This window comes from Chelon labrosus, assembly GCF_963514085.1.
Source record: "Chelon labrosus genome assembly, chromosome: 22".
NCBI lineage: Eukaryota > Metazoa > Chordata > Actinopteri > Mugiliformes > Mugilidae > Chelon > Chelon labrosus.
This window is the reverse complement of record NC_140355.1, coordinates 8,277,588-8,301,755: the sequence shown is the minus strand read 5'-3', so window position 1 is coordinate 8,301,755 and position 24,168 is coordinate 8,277,588. Positions and strand designations below refer to the sequence as shown.

Here is a 24,168-nt window from a genome sequence, read left to right as displayed (position 1 = left end):
AATGCATGATATTGTAGGAATATTGAGAAATCTCTGAAGGGGACCAATTATCAATCTCCAGATTTGTCGTGGGGGGGGGGGTTTGGGCACCTGTCCATCAAGAGCTTGAATGTTTGGTCTAAATATAGACTGAAATCTCGTGATGTTACAAGGCAGCGTGAGAAAATCTTGCACAGCGTCACTGAGCACATGGAGTGAAAACCGAAGCCTCTTGGAAATGAATGCGTCGTCCCAGCATCCATACATATTCATATTAACCCGAGGCACTTGACTCCCGCTGTGCTAATTAACCGCATATACTTAATCAATACTCTTAATTTTGAATACATGAATACTTATGGAATTTGATTCAGAAGAAGCGCGGTCTTGTTTAGACCTGCACCATACACCATAGAGCTGCCCTGTAAACCAGTAAAAGCAGACCTTAAAAACGAGACAGAAAAACAGTGACCATATTAATCTTTTTTTTTTTTTTTTTTTTTAGCAGTTTGATGAATTTTTGTGGCTGTGTTTTGTTGGAGAAATGAGCTGTAAGAGGTGTAACATTGAAGAAAAAATGTCAAAGCGATGAGCTAAAATGAGCTACAGACAGACAAATACCACTTCACTCTATCACGAAACAGACTCAAGGTTGGAAACAGCCGATGTAAAAAAAAATATGTGGGAAAACAGTATGCTTGAAGATTTTTTTCTGCATGAGCTGGTTAGCAACAGCTAAAGAAACAAGCGTTTCCTCTTCTCTGTTGCATCTTTCTCACAAACTATAAAGCTTCACCCTACGGGGATGTGTTATTTATTCATTTCCTTTTGATTTGAGAAGTTAAGATTTTTTTGCCAAAGGACGCACCTGATCCTCTTTTATTCTCAACTTTCTAAACTCGTCCTTCTTGTCTCTGTCTTTGACATTGTTCTGTCCTCTACTCTGGATCACAAACAGCCCCCCTCCCCCAGCTAAGCCCCTCAGATGTGAATTAAGACATGAGTTTTGTAGTCCATGTATTTTTTTGTCTACTATGGGGTTATGTACTAAATAGCTCTAGAAATTGAGGTTGAATACCTCATCTGAACTTAAGCTGTGTTAGTTTTGTTTTCTAACTTTAGTGCTTCTCTTAAGCTGGGATCAGACTACAGTGGTTTTGGGACAATTTTTCCCCAGAATCATCCCTCCAGATAATTGGATATAATTGCATGAGAAATCTTTTTTCTCCTTTGTTTACACCGCTTAGTACAGCAAGTGTCACTCTTGCATCTGTCTCTTTTTTGACTTTCTCAACTTCACTGTTGGGGACGCTGGTGAAGGCTACAAGCCGTGAACGTTCTATTTTCCATGAGTGTTATAGGATATTCCGTGAGACCTGGCTTTATATGGTCCTTGTCTGCATTGAATAAATGTACTGTGTGGAAATCCCTCTACTTCGTCTCCTGCCTATGCTATGCTACTAGCTAAGCTTCTCTCCAACTCCACGTTACAGCGTGAATTTGGTTACCCAAAGTATTGCCACGTATTCGCCCTTCCCAGCAATCTGAAGAGAACTCTGTTTATAGCTTTGCTCATTATCAAGGTTCACCCCAGCCTCTTTCTAGGAGATGTATTGCTTTATTTCTTAATAAGAATTTCAGATTTTTTTTCCCCCTAAGTATACTACTGGTCATCTTTTACGCTTAATGCACCCTCTTCATCTGCGTCTGAATTTTATATGTCATTTTTGTCAACAAGAGGTCGCTTTTTAATTATACATTTGCAGTATTTTCTTTACTCACATTGCTCAGTAAATCCAATTAATAGCTCTAGTAACTGACTTTTCTGTGCTATTCATAATTAAGGTGGCTGAATATGTGTGAAGACACTATAAGCTATGAGCATATTTCAAAAATAACAGTGTGTAACTTTTACTGTACATCGAAGCCTATAAATAACTTTCCATATGTGCATATATGTCAGATTTGTGGAGGTGTCGAAGACCACGCCTGCCAGTAAGAAGAGCAAGACAAGTTATAAAGACAAGCAATATGTCCCAGAAAAGGTAGCAAAAGTTCTTCTCCCCCAAATGAACCGCCTACTTGAACATTATTTCTGCTTCGCTTTATCTATTTTTCATCCTCCGCGTGCCCTTTCCAATGTCTTTTCTGTCTCTTTTGGTTCCACATCCTTCTGTCTCTTTCACTTTGTTCGCTTTCAGGCTATTCAGGGTCCTGTCTGATGCTTAGCTCTGGGGGGAGAGATATGAGAGGAACGATGACTTATTTTATTTTACGTGAACACACAGTTATATTTGTATGTGTGCATGACGGAGTGGGGAAGCTGATAGTCGTCTAAAGGACTCCGTTAATGTGAACAGGGTGATTAAACGGAACATTGTGACCTTTTGTCCGAGCATGATCTTCAGACTCGGCCTGATTTGTTGGCAAAACCTTTGTGGGCAAAGTAATAAATAAAATTCTCTACAGTCTCTAAAAAAATGAAATGATTTCCCAGGAAGGGGTTTTAAGGAAGCCACAAGGGAAGATTGAAACCTGAGTATTTATAGCAACAAATATGCTCCGTTGGCAAGAGTGTTAGCCATGGGACATCTCTGCGTCTGTGTCTGTGTGATGTTGTGCAGTCAGCAGATGAGGAGGAAGAGGAACAGCAAAGCGTGATCTACATACGCTGTTGACCATGAATCCCTTCCTCCGTGATGATTTCAGGAAGAGGTTTTGTGCGGAAAAGCAATTTACAAGTGACACAGTTACGACGTGAATAGTAATCATTTGGTGTGAGCCGGGGCGTTTTACCGTGCAATAAGTTGAAGGATTTTTTGCGGTGAAATTAAAAAACAATGAGCGTTGCAGGGTGGACAAAAAGTGTCAGGCTTAGTCGGCTCCATGATAAATGGATTTTTCACTTGTAATGCAAAAACTCAAGATAAAAAAGTATGACGTTTACTGTGTTTCCATTAACGTGTTTCATTGCGGATTAGAAATGTTTTGACAAAAAGAAAAAGAGTCATCCATCTTCATCCTGTGGTCCTTGCTGCATAAATTATAATTAAAGAAATGTTTTGCCTTTGTCTCTGAGCAATATGGCCAATACTGGCTGACATTAAAGAATGATTACGAGTTGTCTTATTTCTTGTTGCCGAGGCAACTTGGTTTGTTTCTTCTTTGTCTTTGAGATCTTAGAGAGGCATTTATCAATACCAAGTATTTGGTAGTCTGGTCTTGACTCGTCTGACTCTGAAGTATGGGACAATGCAGTACGGTCGGTGTACTTGATGACGACTACGAAATGCATTCAGGGATACCTGACTGTCCCAAGTGTAAACTAGTTTCCCTACGGGCATTTTGGCTGACATGTTCACATGCATAACTTGAATTGTCCAGAAGAAACGTCCTTTAGATTGTGTTTGCAACCTCTTTTTCTTTTTCTACTTACAGCAATGCGTAACATGGCCCATAACGCCACCAATCTATCCAAGTTAGAGTTTCCAAACTAGATGCATTCTTTTTGAAAGTTTGATTATAATTCAGTTCAGAATCACATGGAAATGTGCCTAATATGAAAGGGGGTGCTTGTGCTGATGGACCTACAGAGAATCATCACGCAAAACAAGAAAGGAACGAATGAGTTCAAGCTCAGTGTTTATAGCCCACAGTTAGCAACTAGCTGTTTGACATAGTGTTTAGCAGCTGAACATATTTCCCTTAAGGCATCATAGAGACTGGAACTAGTCCTTAAAGGATAGTAAACATTAGACTTTAATTTGCCAGGAGGCAAAACAGTGTTAATGTTGCTCCACGCTGCCTGATGTGAGGATGATCAACTGAAACTGATGATGTTGTTTTTGATGTTTCCAGGGGGCCGCGTTTTATTGCTACTGAAAGTTTCATCTTCATGTAATCAGTACATTGTTTGTTAATTAGCTCTTAAATCATTTAATCTAGCAAATGCCAAAAATAAATGGAGGCCCATCCTCATGTTTGACACACTGATGTGAGCAAATATTAACTGTGTTAATTGTTTCATCAGCTTAGATTTCTTCTTTATTTTACTTTTTTTTTTTTAAAGTTTAAACTTTTTAAATGTCCAAATAGTTACCTTTTGCCTTTGTGACTTGAAATCACTACAGCTTGAAGTACAGGAGAAAAGGCAGGGCTATGCCAACAGCTTGCTAACAGGAAATAATCTTTCATTTCCCCACATCCAGCCTTGACTCCCAGCTCCATCGCAAACTCTGTCATTGTCACAGTTTAGTCACATTCAGACAGTCATCACAGTCAGGCAGAACGCCTCAGCTGGAGACCAGGAGATGGTCAATCAGATATGATATTTCTGTGCTCGATATTTCGCAGTCAGCTCCTGCTGTCTCAGAGAGAAGAGCGGTTACGTCTAGACAAAGTCATCACAGCTGAGTGGCTGAGTGGAAGAGATGCTGATGACTCCTGACAGGGCCTGTAGGCTGCTCGTTTGATGAGCTCGCCTCTGGGAAGACGATACGATCACCTTTCATCTGACTGTAATTAACCGGCTCTCAGAATTGGAAGAAAAGTGCTACATGGTTATGATGTTTGGGCCACGAAGTCCTGAGGCGCAAGAAAAAGAGAAATCACGTTAAGGCTTTGCTGTGACTAAGTCCAGTTGTTCAGTGTTGTGACTTTTCAGAGCTCTGAGGCTGGTTGGGTGCGTGAGAAATAAATGAATGTAGTGTAAACTTTATGACACTGAGCGCGGGCCCCCTTACACTATCTGATTAGACTCATCTGTCACAGAGTCCCCAGTAAAATCATCAAGCCCGCTGTCACATTGCCATTTTTTTTATCTATTCCCTCTGTACTGTTGCCCACAGAACAGCACAAAATAAAAAATTAGGCTTCACAGTTTTTAAGTCTTCCTCAAACATACACATTTCAAAAGATTTGCATCATCAAAAACACAAGATAATTGTAAGCAAATGAAAAGTTCTGCTTCTCTGGCCTCCACTTTTTTAGACCTCATTTTGGAAATTGCAATGGCTGACGATGAGTCATGCAGCTCTTTGCTGCATCTTTATATGTTAATGTGTTTCCTGCAGTGTTAGAACAGGAGGCAAGAAAGAGCGGACAGTTAAATATCAGTTATCTGTTTGAGCAACTTTATAATTAAGAACTGAACCGCCAAAAATACATGAAAACCCATGTCTACTTTCCTTATTTTTGTTGTAATTAGATGTGTACATAGTTACCAAAGGATCTTTCATGCTTTGTATGACAAAACGGCAAAGTGTGAACAGCAAGTGTCACTTAAGCAGTCGTTGATATTATGTTGTCATTCCTTTAAAAATGAACTGCTAAAACTAACACTTATAATTGGTTGACAGATCTTTTGTTGTAAGACTCTCGTTAACAGCCAGATAACCTGGGCCTACTGACACCTACTTGTGCAGCTAACAAGATGTAGGTTTAATGTTGCTGGTATGATTCTTTCGCTCCTCAAACTGAGCCAGAAGAGAGTAGAACTGAGTCCTTTTCAAAAGTGTTCATCTATTTGGTAGGGATGTCCCAGTATCAATATTTTAATATTAAGTATCCCAACCAAAGCTGGTCATAAATAAACAAAACTTCCTCCTGTAGATTCATAAAGGTTTTATTTAGCCTATCCTGGATCATGTGTCCACTGTGCGACTGTATTAAGTCCAATAAATAGGGCTGCCAAGCTAATGTATTGTCAAGAAGGTATTTCGTATTTTGGCGCCAGTACGCTGAAAACCTGCGTTCTTTGCTCCTCCAACGTGATAAACCTTTTCTGTAATATTTTTTCGCTGTGACACTGTCTTGAGGAAACTTTTCTCTTGTTTTAAACGCAGTGTTAAGTGTTTTGTTGTTGTGTTGGTGCAGCCTTTGAGTGTATTCTCTTTTGTGATTTTTTTCATGGGTGGCAAATCAAGTTGGTAGCTTTGAATGGCGGTCACCTACTACCACCTCGCCAGACATCCACATTGCATGTACAAATTGCTGTCTGACTGACTTCATTTTCTTAGGTACTTCCACACAGCAACCATAGTCATGTGATTATGGATCCTCCTTTATTACTACAAAAGATTGGGTGTGGTTGAAGCCCGTTACCGATGTCCTGACACTGATCGGGACATCCCTAGTATTGGGATATCCCAAGTATCCCAAGGGGCCACCTCTGTTCAATGAGAGACAGTAGCATCATGCTGCTAGTATGTCATTTGAGTTGTTCTAAGGGCAGCCACAAGTGTTGCCCTTTATCTTTGTTGCATGAAGGGTATTGCATTGCATTGTGAGTCCAACGTGTAGATTGTAATAAAACAATCTAAACTTTTTGACTTGATCAAATCATCAGAAATAATTCTTGTTGGTGCTTATGCAAAACTTTTAAAAAGACCTTTTATGTTGGAGTATCAGTTAGCAGTGTCAATGGCATCGCTACTGCCATTTAACTCTAGAGGCTTTTACCACATTACAAGCATGGCCGTTCTGTTTCCTCGCTGTATCTGACGCTTCTCTGCCTCCCATGATATGAAAACTCAGTGGAGGCTGATGACGCCATTAATGTGCACTGAAATGGATTGCATGGATATCCAGCGCTAATGTTTTTTTATGGATTTTGTGGCGTGCAGGGCTTCTCAGGTGGGTGCTTGTACTTTTAGTGAACTGTGAGACCATCCGTAAACTGGAAATCCCCCGTTCAGCCTCATCTGTCAGCCGTCCGCTCGGCTGAAGTGTCCTTGAACAGGAGAGCTTGGCACTGACACAGGAATAAGGTTTGCGCTGATCGTCCTGTAAAGGTAGACAGAGATAAATTGCAACACGATCATATGTGTAAAAAAGGCTTGTGGATCACATGGCGGGATGGCAGGTGCTGATTTGTAATTAACGGCCTTTGCTTACAGACATTTATTTAGCTGAACCTCAAGTGAAGCGGTGAACGGTCAGACTGTTGCTATTTAATGTTGAATTGAATAGCCTGGATGGAGTGTTAAATGAGATTGGACAGGCACTTAGGGACTGATTAGACCTGCTATCACTGTCTGCCTGCGTCTAATGACTCAGTCAGGGTTGGAGTGTTTGTTTTTAAATCGGGATGAGACTTGGGACCTTTGCCATATTCTAAATACAGATTGAAGACCTCAAACAAAGCTTCAAATACAAATAAATGAGCTGATAATGTTGTATACACTGGTTTCTGCCTCCCCACCTGAATCCCGAACAATGACGGGAAACTTAATGACCTCTGTGATATGCAGGAATAACCTGATGTAATGAGATGTTTTTCACACTTTTATGTCAGCATTAGTGTACTCCCACTCTCGGCTGCAATAGAGTGTGAACAAATGATTCAGCCCCCATATGAAATGTCATGTTTTGGGAGTTTAAACCTCACAGTCGAGGAGCATAGCATAGCGGCTGTTACATAACAGTCTGGGGGCATGGTTGGAAATGCTCTCTTCCAACTTCCAATAGAAATATGAAAACATTTAAGTTTCATGAAGGTTAAACAAACATAAAGTATGGTGTATGGCCTTTATAGGTACTGTTGGGTAATGCTTTGATTTTGCTACTTAACACAGAGCCAGGCAAGCTGTTCCCTAATTATTTCCTCATTCTTGGTAATCTCATCTGCTTTTGGCAAGAAGGCGAATAGATTCTTAATTGTTGGATAGCAGTTGTATCATTGTTTAAAGGTGCACCGTGCAACGTTTGTCTCACCCTACTGGCAATAAGGTTACATCTAAGTAGGAAGTAATGCTTTGGAGGAATGAAATCTATGTTCTTGACCTGAATACCCGCTGAGAACAGACAGCTCATGCACTACAGACTGTGTGCTGCAGATATGTATAGCCTGTATAAAAACAGGCTGCATCTCAGCACCATCAATATCATTTAAGAGTACTCCTTAGCTTGTTGTAAGATGGGATAGTATTTCTCTGAAGCCGAATGTGAAGTTGCTACACTCTTGACTGCTGTCCAGAGGCTTTGGACCGTTCCTCTGCTAGTGATGCTAGTGATGTGATGCCTTTTCAGTAGTACTTAAGTTGTATTTCAGGAGTGACTTACATATTCTGCATGACATGGTAGTACGGGTTTCATCCTTAGTGAAGTATCTGCACACACTTGATGAACCGCTGCTAGTTTGCTGCATTAACCCATCGTGCTCCTCACCTGTCTTCGCACTGCTGATGCCAGACAACTTTGAAGGAGAAGATGCATTCTGGAGGCATACAGCTACATATTCACCGAATGTTTTTTCTTCCAAAGACACGTCAGGTGAACTGCTTGGATACACAATTAAAAGCTTATGAGTAGTAGCTCATATATATCGGTCTGTGGGTAACGTACATTGTTACTGCTGGCCGGCTGAGACCACCCTCTCTAACCAGTATGAGCTCGGTTGATTTGTTCGATTTCGTGTGCCCAAACAAACCGACCTTGTGTGAAAATGCTCCCAGTTTTGGAACAATGAACCAGGTTTGTAAGCATTGTCTGATGGTAAACTTTCATCTGAAGGCTGCGTTTCTATTTAATCGGTTGTTTTGTTCTGTAGGCAACCGAACTTGTCTGGCAAGGGCTTTAATGTAAGAGTCAAGCGGTCTTTTATATGTTCCTGTTTTGCAGTGCAGCTTTAAGTTTGTGACTGCAGCAGTATGGAAATGCATCAACCTTAATTGGTAAATCATCAAGCATGTGACAAGACATGTAGCTTTGCGGTTAATCCTGTTGTAGCAAGTGTTCTCCATTTCTCCATTTATGGTTTAATAAAATTAAAAGTATGAAAGGACGACAGCCGTGATTGCAGTCTATTCATAGAGTTAGGTATTGCTGCTGATCTCCTAACTGGCATTTCTTAGAATCAGCTCTCATTCAGAAACAAATAAGATGTAAAAGGAAAGAATTTATAGTATTGTTATAAACATATTACGCAGGAACCATAGACACATATGCATTGACACCGACACACCTACACGGTTCTAAAGGGTAAGTGGGCATTATGGCTCTGGGTGGATTTTCTGAGTTTACATTGCTTGAGCTTAGATGTCTATTGAATATTGTGCCGCTATGTTGAAATAAGAGCCAGTCGTCACAGAAACGCTGTGAGCGGCTATTAACATGCACAAAAGTCTTCTTTTCTTGTTAGCACTCGAGCAAAAATACGGTGTCTTAACATTTGATACTGAACGTGGCTCAGTCATCTCTCCGGCGGTTATAATGAGCTGCTATTGTTCGAGAACAATTCATCATGTGGGACGCGAAAGAAAAGACAAAAAGGCATCAGTCGGAAAAAGCTCGTTAATAAATGTAAGATCTGAAAACTCCACAGACTGCTGCATTTCTCTCCAACTTGGTTCTGTAGCAGACCTCCTCCTCTCCTCTCTCCACTCGCTGCCTTTCATTATTCAGAATTGCGCAGTAGCAGCACATGGAGCCTCAAATTAGGAACGTTACTCTTTACTGGGGAATTAAGGGCGATTACAGGCCCATAACACATTTATGACCATTAAATAGATCTGCAGCAGGTCAGGGCTTGGTTTATTAAGACCAATAAATCAACAATTACCACAGCAGACACTGACATTTCGAGCCTTCCTTTGCCACTTTGAAAACTCATCTACGCTCGGTGAAACTGCAAGACACCTCACCCTCGTGCTGTCGGTGTTCAGTGAGTGGAAACAATGGTGCGAGCTGGTGAGAAACCATTTCAGCCTTGTTTGGAGGCAGACAATCAAAAAACACAGCTCTTGTGCTCTTATTTACTGCTTTTTTCACCCCCAGACTCACTAATGAGGGCGCAGTCCTCTGCGGGGAGTTGCCGTATTATTGTTTGTGACAATTAGAGGCCATAATGAAATGCGGGAAAACAAGATGACGGAAGGAGAATGGAAGCAGCGCCAGGGAGAGCGCAGATCAGCTCCATCAATGTAGAAAATTTAATGGAATGTGATTAATACGGTGGATTCTAAATTCAGTTTTGTTCGCACATTAGTAAATCAGATATGACTGGTAATATGTATCCTCGAGAGCGAGATTTAGATATTAGGTTTTGACTAAACACGATTTGAGCAAAATACACAGATCAGCCACAACAATAAAACCATTGACAGGAGATGTGGAAGTACAGATGTATAGGACGTGTACAACCCAACTTAACCAGACCAGGCACCGCCACCCCATAGCAATGACACTCCTTGATGGAAGCAGCCATCCCCAGCAGAGGCAGCCTGACACAAACGCTTTAGGAACGACTCAAAAGACATGAAAAACAGCGCAAGGTGTTGACCTGGCCTCCAAATTCACTAGATCCCAAACTGATCAAGTATCTGTGGGATGATCCACAGAGGCCCCTCCCCTCAACCCATAGGACCCAAAGGCCCCTGCTAACAACATTCTGTTGCCAGACACCACAGGACACCCTCAGAAGGCCCATGTCCATTCTCTGATGAGTTGTCCATTCTCAACTGTTTTTGAGGCACAAGGGAGACCGACACAATATTAGGAAGGTGGTCATAATGTTATGCCTGATCGGTGTACCAATATCAGAGCAAAGCTAACTGAACGGACAATATATTGGTCTTCAGATGGTTGTTCACGGCTTTTAAATATGTCTTCTTAAATGGTTTGTGAATCTTCTCAGTCATCCATGTCATTGTCTCTAAAAAACAAAACAAAGCTGAAACCAAGGCAACTGGAGTTGTTTTTTCTTGAAGATGTACCGTCACTCATCCAAGTGGCTTCCCCTACCAGTCATTTAGAGCTTAGAACTAATTTGTTTGGCATCACTGTGCAGAGTAAATGTTATCTTGCTTTGTTCAGAAAGAAAACCCTGCCTTACCTGTCGATATTCTGTCTCAGTTGTGGGAAGACATTAGAAAGTCAAATGAACTGTCATAAATCCTTTGAAATAGAATAAATTGCATTAACTTTATGTTCTGTCTGTTGGCCGTCAGTCCTTATCACTCATTTCCCGTCCATTTCTCTGAGCAACCCTAATAAAATCTAAGCTCTACCGAAGGTAGGAATGTCACGTCTGCTTCCCCGTCATTATCACATAACGAGAGCTGACACCTGATGTTTCTGTCTTTGCAGAGTGAGCTGAATCCTGAGAGCACGTCTCCCGGCAGGAGACAAGATGGCTTCCAACAACACCCTGCGCAGCTACTCCATCATCCCATGCTTCATCTTTGTAGAGGTGAGAGGCTGTGCGCGTGTGCTCATGTGAAAAGCCGAGCTTCAAGTGTTAAGTGTAAAAATTCATGCACGTGCGAGCGAATGTAGGTCCTGGTTTGGGGAATGTAAATGATGAATGTGTGCGCGTTTGAGTGATAATTTAACCATCAGCAAATGACCTCTTCTGGGGAATTATACACTGCTAACCAGAGCGTAAAGTGTTGGAATGAGCGGAGAGCTGTGTGTGCGTGTGTGTGTGTGAGAGCGAGACTTGTGCAGCTTCTTGATATTTAATTACCGTGTCAGCTGAAAATCCTTAATCAGAGAGATGTCTCAGGACACTCTGCATTATTCTCCTCCATCCCTCTCTCACTCTGAGACACACACACTGCTCAGAGGGAATATCCTGCATAGCAGATGAGTTTACCCTGACGCTCTATCAGCCTCTGCCTTAAACCCAAGCCTTCTTCTTGACTGACTTTTGCGTCTCGTTCATATCCTCTGTCAACCTTCGCTATGTACAGCAGGTTAGTTTGACTGCAATGATAGCGTGGTACAGGATCTGGGTGTAGCCTCCGTGATAAGGGAAGAAAATTAGTGAATGACAACCCTTTGACTGATGACAATACTCTTCATTTTCTTGTCTCATTAAGAATCACAGGATCGCTCTCTGCTAGTTTCAAATGGGAGACGTTAACACGAGACACCCCCAGTTATTGATTAGTCAGATGTCAATAATTTAAATTGAGCTTTGTGTCGGAGAACAAGGAGAGATTGTTGGATTTGGCTCAAGATGTTATGTTTCTGTCAAGTTCAGTCTAAGTATACAAGATGGGAAATATACACTAATCAGGCATAACATTATGACCACCTTCCTGATATTGTGTAGGTCTCCCTTGTGCCTCCAAAATCAGAGAATGGACATGGGCCTTCTGAGGGTGTCCTGTGGTGTCTGGCAACAGAATGTTGTTAGTGGGGGCCTTTGGGTCCAATGGTTTGAGGGAAGGGCCCTCTGTGGATCGTCCCACAGATACTTGATCAGTTTGGGATCTAGTGAATTTGGAGGCCAGGTCAACACCCTGTGCTGTTCATGTTTTTTTTGAGTTGTTCCTAAACCGTGTGTCTGTGTCAGGCTGCATCCTGCTGGGGATGGCTGCTGCCATCAAGGAGTGTCATTGCTATGGGGTGGGGGTGCCTGGGCTGGTCTAGGTGGGCGGTACACATCTAAGTAACATCCACATGAATGCCAGGTCCAAAAGTTTCCCAGCAGAACATTGAATTGTCACAAGATGGTCAGTGCTATTTACTTCTCCTGCGAGTGGTTTTAATTTTGTGGCTGGTCGGTGCATCTACTGTCGTGATACTTAAAAAGTGTGGATATGTCGACATAAGATCATACATTTCTAACTAACAAAATTCCCTTTGCTCCCACACAGCCAGACGACATAGATCATGAGAGATTTAAAAGGCGACGATACACAACACATTCAAGCCCTGTCATTTCTGCAACATGTTATTTTGAATTATGACACATGATTAATCATCATATCCTTCAGCTTTTCTAGAATGTCCTTCTGTTAGACAGTGTGTCATCATTGTACAGAAATTTAATGCACAACACAATGTTGACGATTGATGACTCCTATCGTGGAAAATTTATGTCGGTTCGTTCGTTGCCTGTAGAGCTGAAATGCCTCTTATTTGGAAGTGTGATGCGTGATATATGAGTGTTATTATCAACTGTCAAAGTGAAATAGTCTGATTTAGATGATCGGGTTTTGTGTTAAAAAGCTGTTCCAGGCTTGTTGTAGAATAAATTGCCAGCTTTACTTTATTCCAAACAGTTGTCCGTGTCCAAGTTAAAACAAGAACTTTGCCATCTCTCTGATGTTTACTGCTGGTGAAAAGAACTAATCATTTCAGCTAGCAGCTGTTATTAGTGACCTCTCAATGAAAAAGTACTCGGAGGAGCCAAGGAACTTTTCTTCAAAGAACTGAAATATACTTTTAGACTTAGTTCTCTGCGTATGTATCACAGGCTAAAACCTGTGAAGACTAGGCACATTTGTCTGCTTATGTATAAATGAGTCCAGTAGGTAGTGGTTATGTGGAAGGCTATACAACAATAACAGCAGTATAGCATGTAGCATGAAGGAGAGTGAAGCCATGCTGCTGTTGATTTATTGCTTTGCAGATGTGGTAACTCCACTGTGCGAGCAATAGTAAAAGAGATGAGCAATAGTAGCAAGGCAGATTTGAAATGCCCAAAATAATAGACATAGACATAGGCTACAGGCCCCACCCACAAAGTTCCTGTTTTTTGAAAGGTTCCACCACTGGGTAGTCAATGTACATTATGACCACCTTCCTAACATTGTGTAGATAGATAGATAGATAGCCTTTATTGTCCCATAAGGAAATTTGTTTCCACAGTCTGTCACAGAAAAACACAAAACAGTGCATATAATGCAGACATGAGCAACATATACATACAAACAAAAAGACCATAACAAACGCACCATGAGCGAACACAACCATACATTGAACAACAGTACATGATATCATCACACTCGGGAGGGCTAGGTCTGCACGAGGTTTAATGGGGCAGATTATTAAGTGTCATGATAGCGGAGGGTACGAAGCTCTTGTTAAAGCACACCCTTCTCCACTTTAGGGTTCTGTATCTGCGCCCAGATGGCAGCAGTGTGAAGTGTGGGTTGAGGGGGTGATCCGGGTGTAGGTCTCCCTTGTGCCTCCAAAACAGTTCTGACTCATCAGAGAATGGACATGGGCCTTCTGAGGGTGTCCTGTGGTGTCTGGCAACAGAACGTTGTCAGTCAGTAAATCAGGCTTGTTCCAGCGCATCCCACAGACACTTGATCAGTTTGGGATCTAGTGAATTTGGAGGCCAGGGGGGTATTCCAGAAAGCAGGTTTACTGGCTTAACTGGATATGTAAACCCAGAGTTAGCGGTAAACCTGGGATTTCGGTTCCAGAACGCTCAAATATGATCAGGCTATGTAAGTAACTATAGTAACATAGGCTCTGAACTTAACCTGGTAGGGGTAGGTTTTGTTCAGGTTATGTTCGGGTATTTAAGTGCACGTTCAGCCAGACCGCTGTTTCCACACTTGTCACACAATGACGTTTCCTTTTGAGGAAGATCCAATTGACATTGAAACACAAAAATCATTCGGGCTATTCACCGTGAGAGGGTATAAGACCACGACTTAATATCCTTTCTTTTCCTAATGAGTTTTTGCCAGAGCGCTAGTGTTTTTCTGCGGAATCTTTAATTTATTTAAACAACATTCTCCATCCCCACATTTCGAACGTTACGCATCGTGGATTCGCTCATCGTAATTGTTGCGCGTGCGGGCTCCACCACTCCACCTCCACCTACAACTGAGAAGTTCATAAATTGGTCATTTTCGAACTTGCAAGGCTACACAAATTAGACATAAGTGATTTAGGCGTGGGCCTATTAGGGAAAATGCATTGCACTTGTTAATTTTGCTCCTCCTGGGAGGTTGAGGACTCCGATGACGTGCCCCCAGAAATCCCCTCCATCATCGGACGCCCTCGATTGATACTGATCGCCAACTCCTCCACACTGGTGAGGGGGGACACCGCTGGCCCAGAACCGGTCTTCCTCTCCTCTGCTTTCTTCCTATTGGCTTTGAAATGAATGTAACTTGTTGTAATATGGCAATTCAAGAATATAATACTGGATAAGTGATGTCTAAGATGATGCACCCAGATATATCTTACCAACTTGGACAATGTTTTTATATTTTGTTTTGACCTGCGGCCACGTTCTCTTGAGGGCGGTCGGGTTACATCTAATTAAAAATAATACAATATATGACAAGGTAGTCTATAGTATAAGAAAGTCTCATACAAAGCAGTTAATATGTAGCCTAATATCTACTGAATTATTGTGCTTCTGACACATTAATGTGCTATAGCCTACTAAACTTACGCATTTACGCGGTCGGCAATTCTCTGCCAAACAAAATCTCGTTCCTTGGCAGACGCGCAAGTATTGCTTTTTTTCGTGATTATCGCTCTTTCCTCCTCGTACGCCTCGAGCAGAACTTGCTGCTCCGCTTCAGAAAAATAGGCTGCTCTGCGCTTTGCCATTTTTACTCATGGTTTCGACTCTCAATAGATGATGCCTTTATAACTTCGCCGTGATCGCGCACAACTCTAGGTTAAACAATCCGGGGTTGATTGAACTGATTGCTAACCGGTGTTTTGGAACCGACAGCTCGGGTTTAGTCGCCTCAGGTTCAGACAACCCAGAGGTTAAGTTTTATCTCAGTGTTTGTTAAACCTGCTTTCTGGAATACCCCCCAGGTCAACACCTTGTGCTGTTTTTCATGTTTTTTTGAGTTGTTCCTAAACTGTTTTTGTGTGTGCCTGTGTCCGGCTGCATCCTGCTGGGGATGGCTGCTGCCATCAAGGAGTGTCATTGCTATGGGGTGCGGGTGCCTGGTCTGGTCTAGGTGGGTGGTACATGTCTAAGTAACATCCACACTAATGCCAGGTCCAAAAGTTTCCCAGCAGAACATTGAATTGTCACAAGATGGTCAGTGTTAGTTACTTCTGTCAGTAGTTTTAATGTTTTGACTGATCGGTGTCATTTGACACCTCCAAAAGTTCCTAATCCTAGTTCCTGTTGTTACTGAAAAAGCTCCACCGAGTTTTGTTGTCAGATGTTTTCCTGTTGTGTAGAGAATATGTACATATCCTCAAGCCTCTGCTGCTTGATTATTCTTTTAAACTTTATTTTTGATTGAGGAAAGGGAGCTTTAAAGATTAAATACTGACAGCATCTTCAAATATTAGCTCAAGACCCAAACTAATCAATTATGCATTCTTAAATAAAATTCAGTTTTCAGAGATCAGAAGATATGATGCCTCTAAAATTAATGATGTACACCTTTATTCCTTTGTTTACTATTCATAAGCATCATACACTATCTGGCTTTATAACACACTATAATGTAGCCGCGTTTTCTTTTTCTTTTATTAATTTTGTGTTATTACGACTGTATTTTACCATATTGTCATTCATTATTGTCTGTTTCTACACCAGTCCCCACATAGCGATGGCCATTTATTTAATCAGCACTCTCAGCTTGTTTTTTCTTCTTCTCTCACATTGCAGCAGAGTGTCGGCAGAGTGCTCCTCAGAGAGACAGTGTGATATCCCACTAAGAAGCAAGCTTTCTTTAATTTTCATCACTCTGTTTCCCCCCATCCCCCGCCCCCTGTTTCTTCACAGACAGTTCTCAAAGGCATCCTATCCATCTCCCTGTCTCCTCCTGCCCGTCCCTCTTTTCTCTTCCTCTCCCTCTTTGATGTCTCTGTCACATCCTCACAGCCTCATTTCTCTCGCCCCTCCCTTCCCCGCCGCCGAACCTGCTTCCTCCCTCGATCTCCCCCTCTCCTGTTCCTCCGCGGTGTCACAGGAGCTCTCCTTCTCCTTCGCCCTCTTCTCTATCACTTCACTCTTTCCCAGCTCCTTTGTGTCTTCTGTTATTATTTCCCCCCCCCCCCCCCCCCCTTCCTTTCTCTTACTCACCCTGCCTGTCACGAACAGGGCGAAGCAGAGGGACACTAGTGTCACGTGACCAAAACAAAGCTCCCTGATTGGAGCAGCCGGGCTGTGCGGTTCGCTGCCAGAGGCCGTGTGACAGGAGGAGGTTTATTTATGGTGATTTGTTTGTTCCGTCACGTAACTTGTTGCTTTTCCTTTCATCCGCTCCTTAGCGTTGCGTGGTGATCATTTGTTGCTGCCATTTTGTCACGGTCGCTCTCAATTTGAGTGGGAACTGTGAGATGAAAGGGGATAAAAATAAGGATAGGACCTGAAATCTGGGGAGGAGTGCAACCGGAAGATGGGACACGAGGGAGGAGACATACAGATGAGATTGAGAGGATGAAGAGAGCACCATAATGAGAAAGGAAAGTTACAAAAAATGATGAGACATGAATTAAAGACGGAGCTGTAGAAGCGTGACCGAGACTAAGAAAATCGCTTGTCCTGTATCTATCTGGCTCGGATTATGAAATGCACAGAGCTCCGGCGTTCATTAATCTGACTTGAACTAACTAGGCCTTTCAGGTTTTGCAAACATGAGCAAAAAAAACCTCGCTACATTTACAGTTTAAAACAGCACCCACACCGGGCTATTTGGATTCTCCCAGCTATCATTTGTGAACATTTCTTTCTTCTTATCTTGCTCGGTGTCTCCTCCGCCGGCATGGTGTAATAATGATCTTGCAGGCTGTCATTACTTCAGAAAAACAAAAAAAAACCATCCCCACTGGGACCGATCTATTTTGATCTTCTGCGTTCACTGACGCAATGTGTTTTTGACGCGAGGGGGATTCTAACAGGAGGCTTTTATCTGGGGAACTTCGTGTTAACATTTAGTTCTTTTAAAGAGCACACAACGTAGCTGAAGCCGCTAGCTTGGTTCATGCAGTTTCAGATGGGAAACGTACTGTACCTGAACTCAGCGATTGAATGCGGGGAGAGCTGAGCAGAAATCTTTAAGTTGTGTGTTAATTGAATTAAAGCACATGTTTAAATATCCAGCTGGTATGAATGTGTGGGAGTTCCGAGCGGAATGAAGAGTATTAACTGACCACTAAACTTTTCCCTCAACTTCCAATAGCTGAAGTGGAAGGCATCAGAGCCCCCAAATCACTCCTCGGGCTCCACTGCACTGAATGTGCTCTGTACCCTTTATGTGTACTAATGCATGGGTTAAATGCGAAGAACAAACATCCAAGGTTTAAACATGCACATTTCTTAGCGGCAACTATATGATATAGTGCCCCGGGGACGCCATTACTTCCTACGGAAAACTTGTATCGATCTCTGATGTGTTTGTAGCTTCTAGTGTTAAAAAAAAAAAAAAAAAAGGCCACTTCAGGCAGTTCGTCCCCCTTAAAGTTGTTGTAAACGGCTTAAACCAGTCCTTAAATGCATGGCATCATTCCATGCAAAACTGTTTTAAATTGAGTGAAGGTTTAGGGAACCTGAAAGACGAGCAGCTTGGCAAGTTCTGGTCTCTGTTTCTAGTCTTTATTTGTGCTAAACAGTTGTATCAGGTAGCTACACACAAAGAGCCAACCTCGTTCCCATGGCTCAGGGGAAGTTTCCATCCATTTATGAAGGATTGCATTTCTTCGCTCTGACCACTAGGGGGCGGAAGAGTTGAAGCTCATGTTTCTTTGGTGAAGGTGGTAGCCTGGTAGCCAGCCCGAACTTCCCCGCGCACAAAATTTATGTTGTAGCTACTGGTTGGAGTCACTCCGTTGCGAGTTCATTACGCCCCCGGCAAAATCTTCTGTGCTTGTGACATTGTTTGGGCAGGCTTTATGCGGTGATGGACAGAAGAAGGCTTGTTAGGGAGAGTTCATGCTAGTCCAGCAGTGGGATTTCTATGAGTTTACCAGTTTAGAAAATGAATATTTCCTCAGTGAGCCTGACTCCCCAGTGTTTACTTTGACTTCCACATGATAAAAAAAAGGCATAGGTCGAAGCAGTTCTTTGACCCACCCCACAGACTGACTGACCCTTCTTGAAACTTTCAAAAGATGCTGAGCTTGTGAGCTGGGATTTATAGATGGATTTCTGACTATCCATCTCTATACTCCACTTTTTTGGAGAATGCATATTTGAAAACATCTGAAAAGAGGAGCTATCTTCTTCTTCGCCAATTAAAGACAAATTTGATAACAGTAAATTGTAAATTCTTGCAAGCTGGGCTGACATGCCCATTTCTGTCAGTCTTTCCCGATCTACTAACAGCATGTGACAGTTTGATGAAAATCTAGGACTTGCTGTTGCATTTATGTAACACTTTCCTGGCTGTTTTCAGGATGTGAGGGAGGAGATGCCGACAGTAAAAACATTTTTTTGGAGTGAAGGGGAAGAGGAGAAGTGTGCCAGGGCTGGAGTGATGGATAAATGGAATTGCATTTATATGTTACAAAGACAAACTGAACCAAAACTGTAACGTATTGGGCTGTAAAACACAACAAAATGTACTGATTGGTGATGCTTTAAGGTACTGAAAGAGGATGTATTTAAAAAGAATAAATCCGTCAGCAATGCCCTGCCAGGCTCTTGGCTAAAAGAAGTGACTCCTTCCCTCCAGCGGAGAAGGATAATGACATGCTGCAGTAACTTTTTCTATAACCATTTTACGACAGCCAGCCTTGTCAGTCTGCCCTTCACGCAGCTAATGCGGCGTGACGCTGGCTGGGGAGTGAATATAATGGAGCCACAAGTTATGCTTTATGCAGAGAAAATGACATTTGTCCAGGTGTAGAGCTATCACAGAAAAGACAGTTCATGAAGAAGTCACGGGACAAGGGAGCGGCATCCAGAGATTAGATTGCACCAGTTTTTTTTTTTTTTTTTTTTTAGCTGGTGCACTAAAACATCTTTATCAGTAAGGTAGTTATCTGGCTGAGTAATGACCAAGCTCGCCCTGCTACCGACAGGAGAAGATCTGGCCAAACAAGATGAAATTGCTCGTCTCTCGCGGCCTGTTTTCGTAATTTGAAACGACACGATGGCTCTTGTCGCGTTTCACTCGCCGTTCATGGCCTTCTATGATCTATAGTATAGAGAAGCAGAAGGAGGCGGGGTGAGTGATAGGGGAAATGTTTGTGCTTTTCGTAAGAGTATGAAAGAAATGGTCCAGAACTTTCTCACTCAGGCTCAAATGTCTTGTTGGAACCGTTCTATTTCAGGCTACACAGGCTGGTGAATGAATACAAATGTGGTTGTTGTTGTTGTAACTGAGCTTGAGGGGAAGCTTGGGCTTTTTAAAAAAATAAAAAAATAAATGCAAATTAACGGAAGGTCACACAGAAAGAAATCACGGTAATACTTATAATAAAATTTAGCAAATGCACTCTGCTGTACATCTCGCCACTTAATCTGCCCGAGCCTGTTTATATATGCATTAGCTCGTAAACCTGACAGGTATGTGATCCCACGGGGTATTACATGGCATTTCTGCAAGCGGAGGAATTTGCATATTTTCAGAGGAGGCCGATGAATAATGTTTTAGCCGATTAGCATGCCTCCTACCGGGAGCTTGTTTGTGGAACAACATAAAATCGCGGTATCTGTCTGTCTCCCTAATCTGGATTCTGAGCGCGGTCAAGCAGCTTTAAGATGGAGCAGCAAGAGGATTTTCGTTCATCTGAGTGGCTTCACTTGACTCGGTGTCAGTGATAACAACGCGGTGTGCAGCCAGCCGTAACCGTAGCGTTCAATGCACGTGGACTGTGTAAAAAATGTCTTCCACAGATGGGGAAAGCAAAAAAAACATATATATCTTGCTGTGTGGCATAATGTTATTCAAAGAAGTGGTACAGAAACAGATGAAGCCTGCGCCGCACACACATAAACGCACAGGCGGACACACCTGGACATCTCCACGTGGCCATCTGTCACAGGACTAGATGTGCCAACGTTTCTCTCCGGCACTCTCTGTCAACACATTTGGTTTCTTGCTGTCACTGTCTGAACCCCGCCGGCCATATTGTCCAGTCTGGTTCACACTCACACGTATTTCGCATTGGCTGACATGGCTTTGCATTAATTGGCTGAAAATGACACATTGCTGATTATCAGTATAGTGGCAGTCAGCATGTTTTTTAAATTTAATATAGGCTGAAAACTGTTTAATTCACTGTGCTGCAAAATTAATATGTTTGATCAATCCTGTACTGGTCACTGTATGCTGGGGCCTGTCACAAAATACAAAATGCTACTGCCAAGCTAGAGACTCAAAGCCAACAGCTATCAGCTATTAGCTTAATATCTGTGGTGTCTTAGTGGAAGATCAATGAAATGTTGGATTCAGACATTTTTTTTCCAAATCAACTGAAATATTTTATAAACAACATTATGCACGTCTCCAAAAATGTAACACATTAAACATCCCTCAACAAATTACCTTCCAAGGGACAAACAAGTATTTCCTGTTATTTTGAAGTAACCCAGACTCTCTAGCAGTGACACAGTGACACCTAGTGGTCAAATGAGGTGCTGCAAATGGCTGGACCCTGTTTTAAAAAGCTGCCATCACCTCTTTAGTTATGTTTGCACACAGTAGGTGTAACTGTTTGTTTTCTGGAGACAGAAATTAAAGGATGATCGGACATGTCTGCCAGCAGCATATTTACCAGTCTTATCTAATTGTAATAGGCTGGTTTGTCGATTCTTAACCGGATCGATAAAGCTTCCTATTATTCCTCCCTTCTCCCACAGGGAGGTCAGAGGTCAAGCTCGGCCGGTTAGACCGTTGCACAGTTTGGTTATCCGGTAGTTAATTTAACATAACCTCTTATAATACAGCACAAGGCTGTGTTAGTGGTAGCAGCAGTATCGGATGTAGGCCGACTGAGATAATCCTTCCACTTCCTGTGATGTTAGAGTGTCTTTTTGTTGGTATTTTTAAATATGAATCACTTGTCTTTGTTATTAAATCCCAGCTGGTTTACTAGCCTGGTGGCAGCATTTGCATACTGGGGGATGAATGGCGCAAATAATTTTCAAGAAACCATGAATAGCTGAGCAATTTTCAATTCCAGCATTGGTTCATTACCAGTGACTAAAGATACTATATATGTAGTTATATATTTATATACAAAAAAAAAATAAAATGCCTGCAGCTGACTCTAGAAAGACCGCAAAAGGAGGCCAGAGACAAAAGATGGGATAAAAGGATGAGGCGGTGAGGGAGGAACGGAGGTGGTAAGTGATGGTGGTGGGGTGTACCGGAGTTAGCGTGAGACGGAGAAAAAGAGAGAGAGAGAGATAGAGAGAGGGAAAGAGATGTGGTTTTAGAGGATTTACGTGGTGGTTTTGTCTTTAAACCTGTTAGACAGAGAGAGGAGCAGAGTGACGCTCCACAACTCGATCAAGGAAACTGCCTTTTTAACAGGGACTGATCAGGACAGCCCTCAGCGCTTCGGATGTGCAACTAACTTCTCCCTCCTCTGCCCGGCATGTTTTTCTGCCAGCTCGTCATCATGTCCGGCACGGTGCTGCTGGCCTACTACATGGAGTGCACGGACCTGTTCAGCGTGCACGTGCAGGGCTTCTTCTGCAACGACGCCGAGCTGATGAAGCCGTACCCCGGCACTGACGAGTCCAGCTTCGTCCCACCCCTCATCCTGTACTGCGTGGTGGCTGCTGCTCCCACGGCTATAGTGAGTGAAACCCATTTTGTGATCTTAAATTCTTTTTGTGATTGATTTGTGTGTCTGCGATGTTCCAAACTTCGGATCGTGCTCTCATTATTTTCGTGATTTTGCTTTCGGTTGCTCCACGTCAGCAATTCTCTTTTTATTTAAAACAAAAATCATATGTACGACTTAAAACTGGATTTTGACTTTGAAATCATCATTTCTCAACTAAGTATCCTAGTGTTTACTGACTTCATTTACAGTCAGCATATACTGCTACTTTAGTCACACATGACCTACTTTAGTGACAGCATTTTTATTACACATTATATAACACTGCTACATAGGCCATGTGTGCCGTATATGCTCCATTAATTTTATCTTTCTGTAGCCTTCAGCAGTTGTCCGTCTACCTGTGGATAAGACTGCAAGAGAATGAAACCGTCCGACTGAATATCTTCATATCTATTCATGGGTCAGCTAATAAATTAAGCCCAGTATTCACAGAATGAACTTTTGGCTCTGTATTTTGAACTATGTCCAGCTTCTCCCTGACATTACAAAGCATCATGCTAAATGTTCAGTGAAGTGTGAAGCCATAAAGTCACGGGACAGCGCATGATGGTAGCGTACTGTATGAGGGACAGCTATTTTGCAAGCAATAAAAACACAGAGTCTTGACAAAGGCACGCTCATTGATGTTTAACCGAGTGCCATACAAATTTACTGTTTGTTGTGAACATTAATATGCACTACATACTGTATAGAAATGTATTATTAAGTACTTTTACTCATTATATAGTCATTTTGACCCGCCATGGTGGATAGCATGTGTTCAGTCAATACATGCATATAAGCATGATCCATTGCGCAAAGTGGCAGGCATTAGTAACTTGCTATGGCATTTGAAAAATAAGTATAGTGTAAAATGGTCTATTGGGAACACTATTATTAAAACACTAGCTGTTTTAAGTCTGAGTGAGTGGCAAATACAGTGCAGTGGCTGTCTTGTATTTACTGTTAATTTGAATGCCTTGACGGGAGTTGCAATATCCTGTACAGCCAGCAGGTGTCACTTTTGCTCCACTCTTGGTAACTTGTTAACTTCCGCTCAATGCACCAGACAGATGAACATGTTCTGAAGTGTATATTCATTCATTCATTTTCTTTCACTGCTTGTCCCCTGGAGGGTCGCGGGCGGGCTGGAGCCTATCCCAGCTGTCATTGGGCAAGAGGCAGGGTACACCCTGGACAGCCTATCGCAGGGCTAACACAGAGAGACAGACAACCATTCACACTCACAGCTATGGCCAGTTTAGAATCACTAATGAACCTAACACGCATGTCTTTGGACGGTGGGAGGAAGCCAGAATACCCGGAGAGAACCCACGCAGACACAGGGAGAACATGCAAACTCTACACAGAAAGGCCCTGAACTTTCTTGCTGTGAGGCATCAGTGCTTATATATATATATATATATATCATTTTGTTTTCTGAAATGGGCTATACAGCTTCTGTGGAAATGGTCAGTCTGAATACAGAGACAGTCAGGTTCAGTCTGTTTTAGGTAGCTGCTACCTGAAGGTCAGACAGGCTGTTTAACTAAAACAGCAACAATTAGGGAGTTGGCTGGTGATGTGGCGTTGTGGAGCCGGTGTGTGCAGTGTTTTTCCGTTTGAAAATGTGTTTGTAATTATCATTGACACGTGCATCGTGTTATGCAGAGAAACACTGAGAAATGAGCCAACCAAGACTAATTAGATAAATCAGCACCGACTTCCCAGTCTTTC

At 42.3% G+C, this 24,168-nt stretch overlaps 1 protein-coding gene across 1 annotated transcript in view; it reads left to right on the top strand.

Annotated features, from left to right (window-relative positions):
- Positions 1 to 24,168, top strand: part of plppr1 (phospholipid phosphatase related 1) — a 48,779-nt gene that overhangs the window by 8,014 nt on the left and 16,597 nt on the right. The window contains exons 2-3 of the mRNA XM_084571636.1: positions 11,065 to 11,167; positions 22,213 to 22,401. Of these exons, the coding sequence (XP_084427762.1) occupies positions 11,108 to 11,167; positions 22,213 to 22,401 (249 nt within the window). The 5' untranslated portion in view covers positions 11,065 to 11,107. The remainder of the gene's footprint in view (positions 1 to 11,064; positions 11,168 to 22,212; positions 22,402 to 24,168) is intronic.